This window comes from Anolis sagrei, chromosome Y (assembly GCF_037176765.1).
Source record: "Anolis sagrei isolate rAnoSag1 chromosome Y, rAnoSag1.mat, whole genome shotgun sequence".
In the NCBI taxonomy this organism is placed as follows: Eukaryota; Metazoa; Chordata; class Lepidosauria; order Squamata; family Dactyloidae; genus Anolis; species Anolis sagrei.
Window position 1 is genome coordinate 72684224 of NC_090035.1, and position 16078 is coordinate 72700301.

The 16078-nt window shown below is 42.0% G+C and overlaps 1 protein-coding gene across 1 annotated transcript in view; it reads left to right on the forward strand.

Moving 5' to 3' along the window:
- Positions 1 to 16078, forward strand: part of LOC137095249 (putative lipid scramblase CLPTM1) — a 44959-nt gene that overhangs the window by 14315 nt on the left and 14566 nt on the right. Inside the window, exons 3-6 of the mRNA XM_067461707.1 lie at positions 8995 to 9118; positions 10848 to 11006; positions 13845 to 13962; positions 14356 to 14441. Coding sequence (XP_067317808.1) covers positions 8995 to 9118; positions 10848 to 11006; positions 13845 to 13962; positions 14356 to 14441 — 487 coding nt within the window. The remainder of the gene's footprint in view (positions 1 to 8994; positions 9119 to 10847; positions 11007 to 13844; positions 13963 to 14355; positions 14442 to 16078) is intronic.

A 16078-nucleotide genomic window follows, 5' to 3' on the forward strand; every position in this document is an offset into this window, starting at 1 on the left:
GTAGTAGTAAATGGCTTTTCTTAAATACTTTAGCTTGCTCAGAACACATTGCAAACTTAATACTTCTAGCAACAGCCATACTCTCTTGTGCTGATTTGGAAGGTGGATCTGTTGAGGAAACAGTACTTATCTAAGCCTCTCTCTGCAGGCCAGTTGCTACCAGTTTTGAAAAATACCCTTGGCTGACCTAAAACAGGCCAGAAAGAGTAATATGTCCACCTCAATCCCTACACAGCTTTTGCAGTCGCATTATCCATTTTGTTGTCCAGTCATTGGGGAATAGTCCCACAATAGAATGTTTAAATTATCTTACACAAATAAATCTAACGTTTCTGAGTGAAAACAGTTCCTTTGTTAGAAGGAGTTCATTTTTCATAGGTTATTCTCCAGTCATTTTTCCTTCGCTCTTCTTTTGTGCAGTGGAGAACATTGTGGAAGGGAGACATCCTTTGTTATTGGGGTGTTTTTTGTTTAGTCTTGTGACTTTCTGAACATGTGCATTTTATTTATATCTCTCTTTTATACTGGCAAAGAATACAAGTACACTAATTTTCTGGGAGATGGTTCAGCTGTAATGTTCTTTTTTGTGTAATGTTCAGTGTGTGCCAAACTTTTTGTGGGGTGGGGGGCATTCAGTTATAAGTCCTTCATACCTATTTGCAGCTTGAAGTGCTACACTTCACAGTCATACATACTTCAGGAGCAAGATTTTGGGCTTCCTCCCTCCTTGTTCTTACTCTGGGATCATCTTGTATGATTCAGTTGCAAAAGCAGAAAGTTCATAGGACTAGTTTAGGACTCTGTTAGCGGTACTTGTGGGGCAAAGTCCATTTTATCAATAATTTACTACTTGGAAACTTTAAGATCAGATTGCTTCTTTAAGTGTAAGTGAATAGAGTTCATTGCACTCCATTTCAGAATTTGGTAATGTCTTCCAGGGCAGAGGTGTTTGTGGGAAGTCTTGTGTACATTAAACTCAATTCCTTTAATGTATAGAATCTTGATTGTTTGATTCATAGATTGCAAGATTATGTTTAATGTTAGAGCTAGTCGAGAATCCTGCCTTAAAGTTCTTGCCAGTCAGGACTAGATAGTTATGTTAAGCTGAAGACCAAGGTGACCCAATAGCAACAAGAGAACAGTATTTTTGCTTCCCAAGTCTTTATGGAAGCTTTTGCTTCTGAAACCACATTGGTTCTCAGAGCTGCATCAGCAGAAAGGATCTGGCACCCATGCAATGCCAGCAAGCAGCAAAACCTCAGAACAATTAGAACAGTTAAAATATTTCAATTTATTAATGCAATTCAGATTAGAACAAGGTCAGTATTGAAGTGTCCTACTCCCTAAAACTGGGCAAGCTGCTAGGAAAGCACTTCAGAAATTGTGAGCATGCAGAAATCATTGTAATCTTTACTTGGCAATAGAACCCTCTCATGGCCGGGATGGATCCAAAGCATTATCTTGAAGTTATATTAATCATTCTTCTTTCATTGAGTTGAGAATTGTCCAAATAATTGTTGCCTATTTTAGGTAAGAAGGCTTAGCCAGAAGTCATAAAACAGATTGAAATGATCGATTCTTTCAGAGCAGGAGTGGGAATCTTGTATTCCATCCCCGGAATTGCGGAACTGCAGCTCCCAGCATTCTTCACTGCTGCTGGCCAAATCTGGAAGGCTAAATGATTTCTTCATTTAGAGTATTTATACCCTACCCCAGTAAGAAATCTCCCAGGGTGACTTAAAAGTAATAACTTAAACAGTTTTTACTCTCAGGTTTATAATCTAAATAAGATAGGTAAAGGTAAAGGGTTTCCCCTGACATTAAGTGTAGTCATGTCTGACTCTGGGGGTTGGTGCTCATCTCCATTTCTAAGCCGAAGAGCCAGCATTGTCCGTAGATACCTCATGTGGCCGGCATGACTGCATGGAGCTCCCTTACCTTCCCACCGGAGCGGTACCTATTGATCTACTCACATTTACATGTTTTCGAACTGCTAGGTTGGCAGAAGCTGGGGCTAACAGCGGAAGCTCACGCCGCTCCCCGGATTTGAACCAGCAACCTTTTGGTCAACAAGCTCAACAGCGCAGCGGTTTAATCCATTGTGCCACTGGGGGCCCATAAAAAAAAAAAGGAGATGTGGGCTGCTCCTCTCCCTCTCTGGGACCAGAGCATGACATTTGGAATAAAGAAATTCCCTAAACCAGTGGTTCACAACTTTCCTAATGCCGTAACCCTTTAATACAGTTCCTCATGTTGTGGTGACCCCCCAACCATAAAATTATTTTAATTGCTACTTCATAACTATAATTTTGCTACTGTTATGAATCATAATGTAAATATCTGAAATGCAGGATGTATTTTCATTGTACTTCTCTTTCTCCCTGGGATTAGGCCATGGAGGGGCCACTCCACTCCCCTCTAAGCCCTGTCCTCCACCCAGCCCTCTTCTCTCTAGGCCCCTTCTCTCTCACCTTCTCACCTCCTTCTTCTTCCTCATTCCCTCTTGGTTCCAAAGCAAACCTCACCTCAGTCACTCCCATCTCTTCCTCCTAAAATGGCAGTGGGGGTGGGGCTGAGTGACATCACCACCTCCTTCCGGAGAAGAAGAAGAGTCCTCTGGGAAGCAAAGGAGGTGGGGGAAAGTAAGCAATGTCTCGGTTCCTAAAACCATCAGAAATATGTGTTTTCCGATGGTCTTCGGTGACCCTGTGAAAGAGTCACTCGAACCCCAAAGGGGCTGCGACCCACAGGTTGAGAACCACTACCTGAAACACTGGATCAAGACATAGTGAAGCTGTCCTGGCTTTTCATCTCTCCCTCTGAAGCCAAAGCAATAGAAGCTAGAATAGAGGCATGATAAAGCTATGCCTGACCGTTCTCTCCCTATGAGTCCAAAGAAGTTACAGTTGAAACAGGTTTTTCTCTCACCACCTCCAGGGCCAAGGCATGAGAAAGCTGTGCCGTGCTGCTCTTCTCTCCCTTAGAGACCAAAGCAATATCCTCCTATTTTGAAGCATTGCTAGTACTCTTGATAACCAAAGAGAGCACCTTTAGATGCTTCTCTCCACAAAAATTCAATTAGTGACAAGCAACTTAAAAGTACATAAGAGAGAACTCCCTTTTTGTCAAGCTCCCTTGTTTAATCCTGTATTTTTTTCCCTATGCGTATTGTGTATATACATATTTTACATTGTACACCTTTGGTAGAACCCCTGCTTACTGTTAAGTCCCATATACATTTAATGGCACTCTATAAATGATAACACTAATGATCTGGTTGACCAGTTCTTTCTTACTAAGGGCAAGAGATGCTTCCAAGCATGAAAGAAAGATGGTTTCTTTGTCTGGCTTGTAAACTGTTTTGCTAGTTAAGTAAGTGTTTATGCATGCCTGTCTGTGTGAAACATTGTGTAACCTCTACAGATGTGCCTGTGTATGCCTGTATCTCCTTGAATGAAGGTGACATTGCCTACTGAGTGTGAAATTCAAATTAAAAGATACCAGTCACTGTCTAAAGAGAGCAAGGCATTTTTTCATCACATTTGTAGCGCAGGCAGCACTCTTAAGCTCTCATAGGTTTGTGAATTTCACCAATGAATCATGAAGCAGCAGAAACTGACAGTGCTGGCCTTCATTCTTCGCAGTTGGCTGATTATCTTTAGCTATAATTTCAAGCCCGCTAGCCTGTTAATGTAGAAGGAGAATATGAAAGTCGTCTTTGCAATGCCAGAAGTGCTGATATTCACAACACAGGCCAGGGATGAGTTGCAAAGACTTTTGACTCTGTATTTTCCCACATAGACTTCAGCAGTGGGCATCTCCCACAAGGCAGGAGTTTTGCTTAGCTATATGGTCTTTCTTCCTTTATCATCTCAAAATGCAATTAAAATTTGATTTAACGTATCTCAGTTAGATCAGCGTTTCTCAAACTGGGAGTTGGGACCCCTGGAGGGGTCGCAAAGAGGTATCAGAGGGGTCGCCAAAGACCATCAGAAAACAGTATTTTCTGTTGGTCATTGGGTTCTGTGTGGGAAGTTTGGCCCAATTCTATCATTGGTGGGGTTCAAAATGCTCTTAGATTGTAGGTGAACTATAAATCCCAGCAACTACAACTCCCCAATAACAAAATCAATCCACCTCCAACCCCACCAGTATTCAAATTTGGGCGTATCGGGTATTTGTGCCAAATTTGGTCCATTAAATGAAAATACATCCAGCATATCAGGTATTTGCATTATGATTCATAACAGTAGCAAATTTACAGTTATAAAGTAGCAACTAAAATAATTTTATGTTTGGGGGTCACCACAACATGAGGAACTGTGTTAAGGGTCATGGCGTTAGGAAGGTCGAGAACCACTGAGTTAGAAACGTGGTTACCAAAGCTTTATGTTTCTCTGGCCTCCAGCATACTCTACAACTCTAGAAACAAATATATAAAAACACTGAATACACTGAAGTACCAAATGGTTCATTTCAGATGATGCCAAGCTGTGTCTTAGACTGAGATGCAGCATCATGGTTGTAAATTGTCATGGAGAGATTACTGTGACCACAAATCCAGCATTCATCCACCCTTTCACTAGATACTTGGTATGAAAAACATGTTCTACAAAGGCAAAGCAAGTGCAAGAGGCAATAAAGCCAAGAATAAGTCAGTGGCTACTTGAAACCACCCTGGCCAAAGTATGTGGGCTTCTGTTCCTGTCTTTACCCAAGTTTTTAGACAATGAAAACTCAAATCAATTGTATTCTTTTATGTCCCTGTGTGTTTTTCTTTTCTGCTATCAAAGACTGGGAGAGGGGGGGGGGGGGGGGGAGAGAGAATTCTGGTCTTACCCAAAACAATAGTCTGGGAATAGACTCACTCTCTTCATGGATGAAAAGATGAAAAACAAAAGACAATACTATCCTAGGTTCTTTTGAAGAAAATATGAAAATAATTGCTGTTGTTTATAGTAGCAAGAGGGACAAACATTAGAGAGTGCCCAGTTTTTTTTAGAGACACACAGCTGCTTTATTTATTTGTTTATGTAATACATTTTGACATCTCTGAATTTATATATCTACTAGTTTGGGTATCCCGTGTTGCCCAGGTTATTTAAAAAAACTTCTTATTTGTAAAATTAAACACTGTTCTTCAAGAATGGCTCACCGGTTCAACTGACACATTGCTTTTGCAATATCCTTTTGGGAGACATAAGACAACCATCAGCATTGAAGGTGGTGGCACTAGGACAATACAGTATCACAGTTTTCAATTCTTATCTCTGTCAATATTGTTTCTGTTTAATATGAAGCAGCTCTACTTATTCAGCTTGCAGGGGATTAACAATTTCATTTGAAATGCACACACATGACCAGTCTACCTTTTATTTGAGGTACACACACAGACACTCCCCACTCACATATTGTAAACACTCACCACCCAACCTATTGTAAACCTAAAATGGAGAAGTTGTTACTTTGAAAACCCCTTTGAACTTGCTTCAGCAGGGTACTACAATTTCCTTACTTACTTAGGTGATCCCTCGTTGTCCAAGTAAGATTGTCCTCCAAGTGCAGTGTCCTGGCGGGTACATAGGTGACTGTGGACCCCTATTCTTGACCTGCGTGTTCTCCTGCAGTGAGGGCATCAGTTTTCAGGTGGAAGGCGGTCCCGGTCGGGGTTGGCTTGATGTATGTTTAGCTTTTTCGCCCTCCATTCATGCCTCTTAAAATTCTACAGCACTGCTGGTCACAGCTGACCTCCAGCTAGAGCACTCAAGGGTCAGGGCTTCCCAGATCTCAGTATCTATGCCACAGTTTTTAAGGTTGGCTTTGAGCCCATCGTTAAATCACTTTTCCTGTCCTCCAACATTCCATCTTCCAATCTTGAGTTCGGAGTAAATAACTGCTTTGGGAGATGGTGATCAGGCATTCAGACAACTTGGCCGGTCCAGCAGAGTTGATGGTGGAGGACCATCGTTTCAGTGCTGGTGATCTTTGCTTTTTCCAGCATGCTGACATTTGTCCACTTGTCTTCCCAAGACATTTGCAGGATTTCTTCGGAGGCAACACTGTTGGAATTGTTCCAGGAGTTACATGTGACGTCTGTAGATAGTCCACGTTTTGCAGGCGTAGAGCAGGGATGGGAGGAAAATAGCTTTATTAACAAGCACCTTGGTATCTCTACGGATGTCCCAAATAGTATTATACCATACCCAGAACCTCGTTCCCCTTTTCTCCAGTAAATTGAATGAGATTCTCAGCTTTCCCCATTGGTATGGAATTTGCATGCCTCCGCCCACTACCTCTCCCATAACCCTTTCCTACTCTTTCCTATGGCACACAGCAAACACAGAGGAATTGATCAGCATCTGCTCATACTGGAGGGGGTTGGGGGCCTGACTCAACTTGAAAGAAGTTGTCATTCACCCTGCATCAAGACAGATGCAGGGTGATGCAGACATTGCCTGGATTATTTGAAAAAGTCATTTTTTAAATTTTACAAAATGCATATGGTTGTGGATGAACTACAACTCACATCATGCCAGGTTAATCCCCTGAAACTCCATTGGTGCTTAAAGTTTGTCGTGTTGCGCAAGTTTGTTCTCTAGATGCATCTTCGGTGGGGTCTGTGTGGCCTCTGACTGCAGGATAAACTACAGCTCCCACTATGGTGAGTCAGTCCTCTCAAACCTCTCCAGTAGATTCAGGTAAACATTGGGATTCTGTGTACTTCCACTCATCCTCTCTTTGTCACTTTGCTTGCATGAAAGGGGGTTGTCTGAAGGTGACAGTACCTTTTCCCCATGAAGGCTCTCCAAGCAAGCACCACAGTTTAGGAAAGATGTTGACATGCTGGAAGGTATCCAGAGGAAGGCACCAAAATGATCAAAGGCTGGGAAGCCAAGCTTTATGAGGAACGGCTTAGGGAACTGGGTTATGTTTAGCCTGGAGGAGAGTGGATTAAGATGAGACATGATAGAGTTGTTTAAATAATTGTAAAGATGTTGTGGTGAAGATTGGAGCCAGCTTGTTTTCTTGTACTCCAGAGACTAGGATGCTGAACAATGGATTCAAACTGCAGGGGAAAAAAATTCCACTTAAATGTTAGGAAGAACTCTTTGACAGAGGACTATGCTGCATCCGAGTGTGGTGAAATCTTTTTTCTTTGGAAGTTTGTAAACAGAGACTAAGTGCCATCTACTTGAAAGTACTTTGATTGTGTTATTCTACAAGGTAGAATAGGGTGGGCTGGATGGACCTTGCGGTCTCTTCCCACTCTCTGCTGCCATGAAAACCTGGTTTCATGTTTATATGGAGGGCCTCCATTGATATAAAGGACTCTCCTCAGACACTTTCATGCCAGTAGAGTACACTTCAGCAATACCTGCGTGATGCTGATAAAGAATTTGAAAAGGTACTGAAAATGTTGGACTGGGGACAAGGCTGTTAACAGAACTAAATGTAAGTTCAACACACCTGGAGAACAAGATTATGAAACAGTTACTTTTGGAGGATTATAGCTCTCTAAGCAGGAACCATGTTGACACAGGGATATATTTTTTTGGGGGGGGGGGTATAATCTGAAAAGCCACTAGGGGAGATGTCCGGACTTTTGGAGTACTATGCCACCTGTACGCACTCCTTTCCACCTACATCTAAGGAGGCTGTTCAGGTCCTGAACTGGTGCTTGGTGGCAGTGATAGTCTGGATGAGGACAAACAAATTTAAATTGAATCCAGACAAGACTGAGGTACTTCTGATCAGTCAGAGGGCCAAACAGGGTAAAGGGTTATAGCCTGTGTTGGATGGGGTTGCATTCCCCCTGGAGATACAGGTTTGCAGCTTGGGAGTGATCCTGGATTCAACATTGAGCCTGTAGCCCCAGGTTTCACACCATGTCTAGGGAAGTTTTCACACAATTACAACTTGTGCTCACACCTTGGAAAGTCAGACAGCCACCGTAGTCCATGCTTTTGCTACATCTCATATAGACTACTGCAATGTGCTCTATGTTGGGTTGTCTTTGAAGACGGCCCGGAAGCTTCAAGTAGTCCAACGGACAGCAGCCAAACTTCTAAGTGGAGCGGTGTACAGGCAGCACACAACTCCTCTGTTGCATCAGCTCCACTGGCTGCCAATATGGTACCGAGCCCAATTTAAAGTTCTGGTCTTGGCTCATAAAGCCCTAAATAGTTCTCGTCCAACTTATCTGTCCGAATGCATGTCCTCCTATGAACCTACTAGAACTTTAAGATCATCTGGAGAGGCCCTGCTCTCAGTCCCACTTTCTTTGCAAGCGCGATTAGTGGGGAAGAGAGACAGGGCCTTCTCAGTGGTGGCTCCTCAGCTGTGAAACCCCCTCCCCAGCAACATCAAGCAGGCCCTATCCCTTCTGGCTTTCAGAGAAATATTAAAGACTTGGCTTTGCACACAAGCATTCGAAGAATAAGTTATTACGGGTTTCAACACGGTCTGAATTAAGGATTTGAGCAAGGTTATCGGATGAATGGAACTATGCACCTTACATGTTTATAATTTGAATACCGTTTTATGTGTTTTATTGATTAACTGTTAATCATTTTAATTGTGGGATACATTTTACTGCTTATTGTTGGTTTTTTACTGGCATTGACTTCTTTTCTGATCTATAAGCCAGCTTGAGTTCCCTTGGATGAGAAAGGCAGGGTAAAAATTGAGTAAATAAAATAAAATAAAAGCAAGTGCTTCGGGAGCTGCTGTCAGCCAACACCCCCATTCTATTACTGTGATCACCAATGACTCGGGGAGAAAGTCCCAGAGCATTATAAAGGGAGACCTCCCTTCTATCCCATCTAGCTCCTCCTTCACTCTTCACACCAGAGATAAAGGTGTTAGTTTGTGTGGAAAGTTTATTTTCCGCAGACTTCCCTGTTTGATCAGAGTTTATTTGGAATCTCCCTTGAAGGAACAGTTGTTTTATAGCTCTAATTTGCATTAATGATCCACTTTTTTTTATCTCAACAGGATCTTTATCATCTGGGCCATCAGCAGTTGGTTCCGTCGTGGGCCGGCCCCACAGGATCAAACCACCGCTGGTGGAGCCCCCAGGGCACCAAGCCGCAATCTCTTTCCTAAGGACACTTTAATGGTAAGTGTGACAGGGACAACAGCCAGTAGGGCCCAGGATTTGCAAAAAAGACAAAGCACAAACCATTTCTCTCACCTGAGTGATTTATGTGAACCAATATGTTTTCTGAATATGAGTAATCTGAATTCATCACCAGCAAAGATTAAGATTTGCAAGCTTTTGAAATCACAGAAGCTAAGCAGATATTCCTGAATTTATATATGGCCTTGCATATTATTCAAGGGGTAAGCAACTCCACTCCAACTTTAAAGTGCTGCCAGATACCTTTATCAGAGTCCTTCGGAAAATTGCAACCAATAGTGATGCAGTGTCACTTCTAGTTGCCATTTTGAGAAGGACACTGACAAAAATAGATATATTTGGGGTTGTTTTGGATGTCTTGGGAGCTCTGTGTAGACAAAAAAAGTCTAAAAATGGCATGATTTTTTAAAATGGTGCTTAAAGGGATGGATAAAACGCTTCAAGGGCTGCAGCAGTGGGCGTCACTTGGGCCACACTTTGGGCATTTTTATTGTATAATGTATTTTGGCGTGTTTTACTACTTTAGCAGATACACACAGCCTATTGTAGTTCAGCCTTTGACTATGTCTGCAACTCATCTCTCTGGGGATTCTGGGCCTGTTAGTCATTTTGAGAACACTGGGGATTCTGGGTCTGCAAGTTAGCAAGAGAGCCAGAAAGAGATGTTAAGCCCTGAAAATGAGTGGTCTGTGTCTGAAGGCCACATTCCTGAAAAGCAGTGTACTAGAGAAGCAAGATCAGGAACAGATCTGAGCTCAGAGAATGAAAATGAAAGTCCAGGTGGACAAACTAATGAGCAGTTAGATAGAAGATTTACTTTCCGTCAACATAGAGCTTCTCAGGAGAATTTACCAAGGTCAAAATGCCTATTAGTCAAGAAATCCTTATCAGTTTCCCAGGGGAGAAGGCATGTCTTTCTATATTAGTTAGCCCAGCAGATGGGTCCGCAAGGTTGGTGTTTGAGTATAGAATTACTGTCAAGTCAAGGGATTTCTAGTTTCACATTCTATATATCCTTTTGTTCATGTCTCATGATTCCAAGTTTTGAGGACAGTTCCTGAATTTTGGATTTATTCTACTTTTGTATTCCTGGTTTTTGATGCTAATCTTGTACTATGATTTCTGTGGACTATTCTTGATATTTAGTTTGTTATACTTTTTGCTGAATTGCTTTTCATATATAATGAAACTGCTTTGCTATGGACTGGACTGTGTGTTAGGTACAGAGATGGTTCCCAGACTTGGAGTGCAACACAGCACTCCGAATCCAGGGATTTAACCATCCACAGCTAGAAAATATTCCAAAAAAAAAAAAACCCTTGATTTCACAATTTTATATGGAATACGACATTTTACAGCACCACTGTATATTATAGGGCCTAGTTTATATATTTTCATCCATGGGAGGTTTTACTCAGCAATTTCCTTGGCTTGTGAAATTACAGCTGGCACATACATTCAAGCATATATTAGGATTCATGAAAAGAGTTCTCTTCCATGCCTGAAATGAAATTGTGATTAGTTTGGGGGGGGGGGGTTGGGGGGGTTGGAACCTGACATTTATGCTAGCTACCACATTCTATTTTGCAGTAAATACACAGTCCTGATGGTCCAAGAGTAGAAAAGGCTGAGCAGGGTATATGTTGTTTTCCTCCTAGCTACCGTGTACGGTTGCCTCCCCTGACAAAAACCGTTCTTTTCACTGCAGGATCTTCATGTCTATATATCAGAGCATGAGCACTTTACAGATTTCAATGCTACTTCAGCATTGTTTTGGGAGCAACGGGATCTTGTCTACGGAGATTGGAGCAGTGGCGAGAATTCCGATGGGTGCTACGAACACTATGCAGAGTTAGATATCCCTGAGGTATTTGGGCCGTTCACATCACTAGCTGCTTCCTCTTTATAATTGCTCATTTTCCTGGAGCTGAATGATGGGAAATTCTGGATAGATAAAAGGAAGGAATGCTTCACACAACTCCTCCCCCCAGCAACAATATAGTAATATATAATGCTAATATTGTGCTATGCTAATAATGTAATGTAATGTAATGTAATGTAATATTGTGCTATGCTAATAATATAATATATTGTATATACATATAATAGTGATAATATTATAATATAATACTAATAATAACATAATATTATAATATAATAATTATGTATCATATATTACATGTAATATTACTAATAGTATTGCATTATAGTGGTATATTGCAATATATTAATATATAATAATACTAATATTAATAATATGGGCCAGATTGTAGAGAGAGGGGACCAGGGGACAGTTCCATCTTGTCTCCTGCATATGTCATCAGTTGGGAACCCCTCCTCCCAGCACCAACTGCTGCTCTAGGCCAGAGTGTGGGGGGGGGGGGGCGCAGGGGACATTTTCACCTTGTCTCCAGCATATGTCATCAGTTGGGGACCCCTCCCCCCAGCACCAGTTGCTACTCTGGGCCAAAGTGAAGAGAGAGGGGGCTAGACTTCCACCTTGTCTCCTGTGCTATGCTAATAATGTAATGTAATAGATTGTATATACATATAATATTTATAATATTATAGTGTAATACAATATAATACTACAACAATACTAATAATAATCATATGTTATTATAATTATATATTTTATACTGCATGTAATATTACTAATAATATTGTAATATAATGGTATAGTACAATATAGTAATATATAATACTGATATTGTACTATGCTAATAATATAATATATTGCATGCATATATATCTTGCAAGTCGCTTTGAGTCCCCTTCAGGGTGAGTAGGCCAGCATATAAATGTCACAAATAAATAAATTAATTAATAAATTAAAGGTAAAGGTCTTCCCTGACATTAAGTCTAGTCCATTGTGCTATGCTAATCTATATCTATAGGTAAAGGTAAAGGTTGTCCCCTGACATTAAGTCCAGTCATGTCTGACTCTGGGGTGTGGTGCTCATCTCCATTTCTAAGCTGAAGAGCTGGCGTTGTCCATAGACACCTCCAAGGTCGTGTGGCCAGCATGACTGCATGGAGCGCCATTACCTTCCCGCCGGAGCGGTACCTATTGATCTACTCACATTTGAATGTTTTCGAACTGCTAGGTTGGCAGAAACTAGGGCTGACAGTGGAAGCTCACATCGCTCCCCGGAATTGAACCTGCGACCTTTCGGTCAACAAACTCAGCAGCTCAGCACTTTAACCCACTGCACCACTGGGGGCTCACTTTTATTATCTATACACATAATAAAAGTGAAAAATGTGTATGTGTGTCTGTGGCAGAGGTATCCACTTACACAGACAGCCTCCCGCCTCCACAAACAGGCTATAGTTCCAAGTGCTGAGAACCCTCCAAAGGCACTCCCACAACTGACATTGCAGGTTATAGCGAGCACCATGAACATGTAGACCAGATGCTGATAGTGCCCTCCCCAAACATTATTGCCCATCATCCAATGAACGCTTTCATTCAGGGAGAAATTCATCCTAGATTTGACGTGATTCCTCCACCACAGGGAGGCATCCAGGGTTCCTTGTGATGAATTTGCATGACCTTGCCCAGTGCCTCTTCCTTAACCCTTTCCTAGCCTTTCCTGTGGCACACAGCAAACACAAGAATTGATCAGCAACTGAACAGACTGGAAGGGTCCAACAATGGACTGGGACCAAACTTGATACAGAGAAGCCCCATGACCAACTGAATATACTGCAGGTGTTTGGAGGGAATGACCTTTATTTTTAGAGGTTTAGTTCACCTGTATCCCGAGAGCACTCAACCCTGATGATGACAGATCTGGACCACACTTGGCACACAGACCCAACATGGCCACCTGTAAATACTGGCGGGATTTGAAGTTGACTCCCCTTGGCATATGGGAGTTGTAGTTCTAGAGGGCACTGAACCCATCCGATGACAGATCTGGACCAAACTTGGCACACAGACCCAACATGGCCAACTGTGCACACAGACCTGGTTTGGAGAGGATTGACCCACCATTCTGTGAATTGTAGTTCACCCACATCATTATGTATTTCCAATGGGAGCATTTATAAAAAATGAAATCAAAGACAGGCTTTTTCCTAATAAACAGTGTTACTAATTAACTAAATTAGTAACACCCCAAAACAAACAATGTCTTTCAAATAACCGCCGGATACCCAAGCTAGTAATATAATATATTGTATATACATGTAACTTGTAAGCCACTCTGAGTCCCCTTTGGAGTGAGAGAGGGCGGAGTATAAAAATAGTAAATAAATAAATACAGTTAAATTGTGGAGTCCCCGGTGGCGCAGTGAGTTAAACCCCTGTGCTGGCAGGACTGAAGACCAACCAGTTGCAGGTTCGAATCCAGGGAGAGGCGGATGAGCTCCCTCTATCAGCTCCAGCTCCTCATGCGGGGACATGAGAGAAGCCTCCCACAAGGATGATAAAAACGTCAAATCATCCGGGCGTCCCCTGGGCAAAGTCCTTGCAGACGGCCAATTCTCTCACACCAGAAGTGATTTGCAGTTTCTCAAGTCGCTCCTGACACGACAAAAAAAAAACAACTGTGGAATTTATTGCTGTAAGATACAGTGATGACTACCAACTTTGATAGCTTTAAATGTTACTGCTTATTACGATATCCTGCTAACAGTTTGGATGATGCCAGTGATCATCTTGTGACATATACATGTGTTCTTGTCTATGTGATTTCAGAGTGTTCAACATAATGGTTCCATATACATCCACGTGTACTTTACAAAGAGCGGGTTCCATCCCGATCCAAAACAGAAGAACCTCTACAGGCGACTCGCCACAGTCCACACATCACGAAGTAAGCCTCCCTCCATCAGGATTTTCAATTTCCCAACAGTGTGTTGTATCACAGCACTGCACAGCTTTCTCTCTCTCTCTCTCTCTCTCTCTCTCTCTCTCTCTCTCTCTCTCTCTACACATGACTATTTTGTAGGAAAGCCAGGATGCCAAGATCCAATATTTCTCCCATTGAGCAATATAAGGTCTTTACATACAAGGGATTAGCTTGCTGCATCAGTCACAAAGATTTTCTTAAGAACTAAATTGCAAAAAAAAATGTGCTTGCAGTCTGAAAATTCTGTTGTTTAGGCTTTGCCTTTCTGTTTTTCTTTGCATAGTACCGTAGTGTTTTATGTATGCTTACCTTCCATTTCTCCCCTCACCCCTTCCCTTCTCCATTTCTTCATTGCAGTGATAAATAAATACAAACGCAGGAGGTTCCAGAAAACGAAGAATCTGCTAACAGGGGAGACGGAAGCAGATCCTGAAATGATAAAAGTAACTATTCCTTTTTGTGGCATATACTTTTGTGTATTTCCTGTTCTTCTTTTGGCCGCCAAGGTCACGGTTGTGCCCTTCACAATAGTAGCAGCCGTTGGGGCTTCTTAGTTTCACAGTTTCCCATTATGCACTCCCTAATTCAGTTCCCTCTGCCCAGGGCTCTCTCTCGTGCAGCGGAGCCTCTGATGAATCAGCAGTGGCCAACAATCACTGTACTTCATGTTGCAAAACGGTTTCAGTCCTTTCCTTTTGGGTTTCGTGCTCTGTAATAGGATGAAGCCTTCCACTCATTCTGTTTTCTTTCTTTGGCCAGGAGGGTATTGGGGAGTTCCTGAAACTGTTTTATTTGTAGGTTTGCAAATCTAAAACATGGTGGGCTGTAAGGAAACACAGTCTATTTGTTGTCGAAGATTTTCATGGAATCACTGTTTTGCTGTGAATTTTTTGGGCTGTATGGCCATGTTCCAGAAGCATTCTCTCCTGACTTTTCACCCACATCTATGGCAGGCATCCTCGGAGGTTGTGAAGTTTGTTAGAAACTAAGCAAGTGGAGTTTATATATCTGTCAAATAATGTCCAGGGTGGAAGAAAGAACTTTTGTCTGTTTGAGGCAAGTGTGAATGTTGCAATTAATAATCTTGGTTAGCATTGAATAGCCTTGCAGCTTCAAGGCTTGGCTGCTTCCTGCCTGGGGGAATCTTTTGTTGGGATGTGTTAGCTGGCCCTGATTGCCTCCTGTCTGGAATTCCTCTGTTTTCTGAGTATTCCTCTTTATATGCTTTTCTAATTTCAGAGCTTTTTAATACCAGTAGCCAGATTTTGTTCATTTACATGGTTTCCTTCTTTCTGTTGAAATTGTCCACATGCTTGTGGATTTCAGTGACTTCTCTGTGTAGTCCAACATGGTAGTTGTTAGACTGGTACAGCATTTTCTGTGTTCGCAAACAATATGCTGTGCCCAGGTTTGTTCATCAAGTCCTCTGCATTAACACTTGCCTCAAACAGACAACAGTTCTTTCATCCACCCTGGATGTTACACAGGTATATAAACCATACTTGTCTATGACACATCAGGAGGGAATGCTTCTGGAACATGGCCAGACAGCCCAGAAAACTCACAGCAACCCACAGTCTATTTGCTTACAGCAATAAAAAGCTAGAGTGATGGCAGTTACCAGGCAGGTGGTTTTTTGGGGTGAAAGTGGGGCTTAAAGTATTGCAGTTAGCCATGTTCATGCACCGCCTAGAAATGTATGCTGGTCATTTTTGAAAGTGTGATATTGGGTTGAATGAACTCAATCTGATCCTTATGTTCTCAGAAGGAAGCAGAGGTTAGAATAGGGCACCTCAAACTAAGGCCCGGGGGCCGAATGCGGCCCTCCAAGGTCATTTACCCGGCGCTCACTTAGGATCAACCTAAGTCTGTAACGACTTGAAAGCACACAACAACAACCCCCCTATCTCATCAGCCAAATGCAGGCCCACACTTCCCATTGAAATATTAATACATTTATATTTGTTAAAATTGTTATTGTATTTTTAAGCTGTTTTTGCACTACAAATATGTGCAGTGTGCATAGGAATTCATTCATGTTTTTTTCACATTTTAATCCGGCCCTCCAACAGTTTGAGGA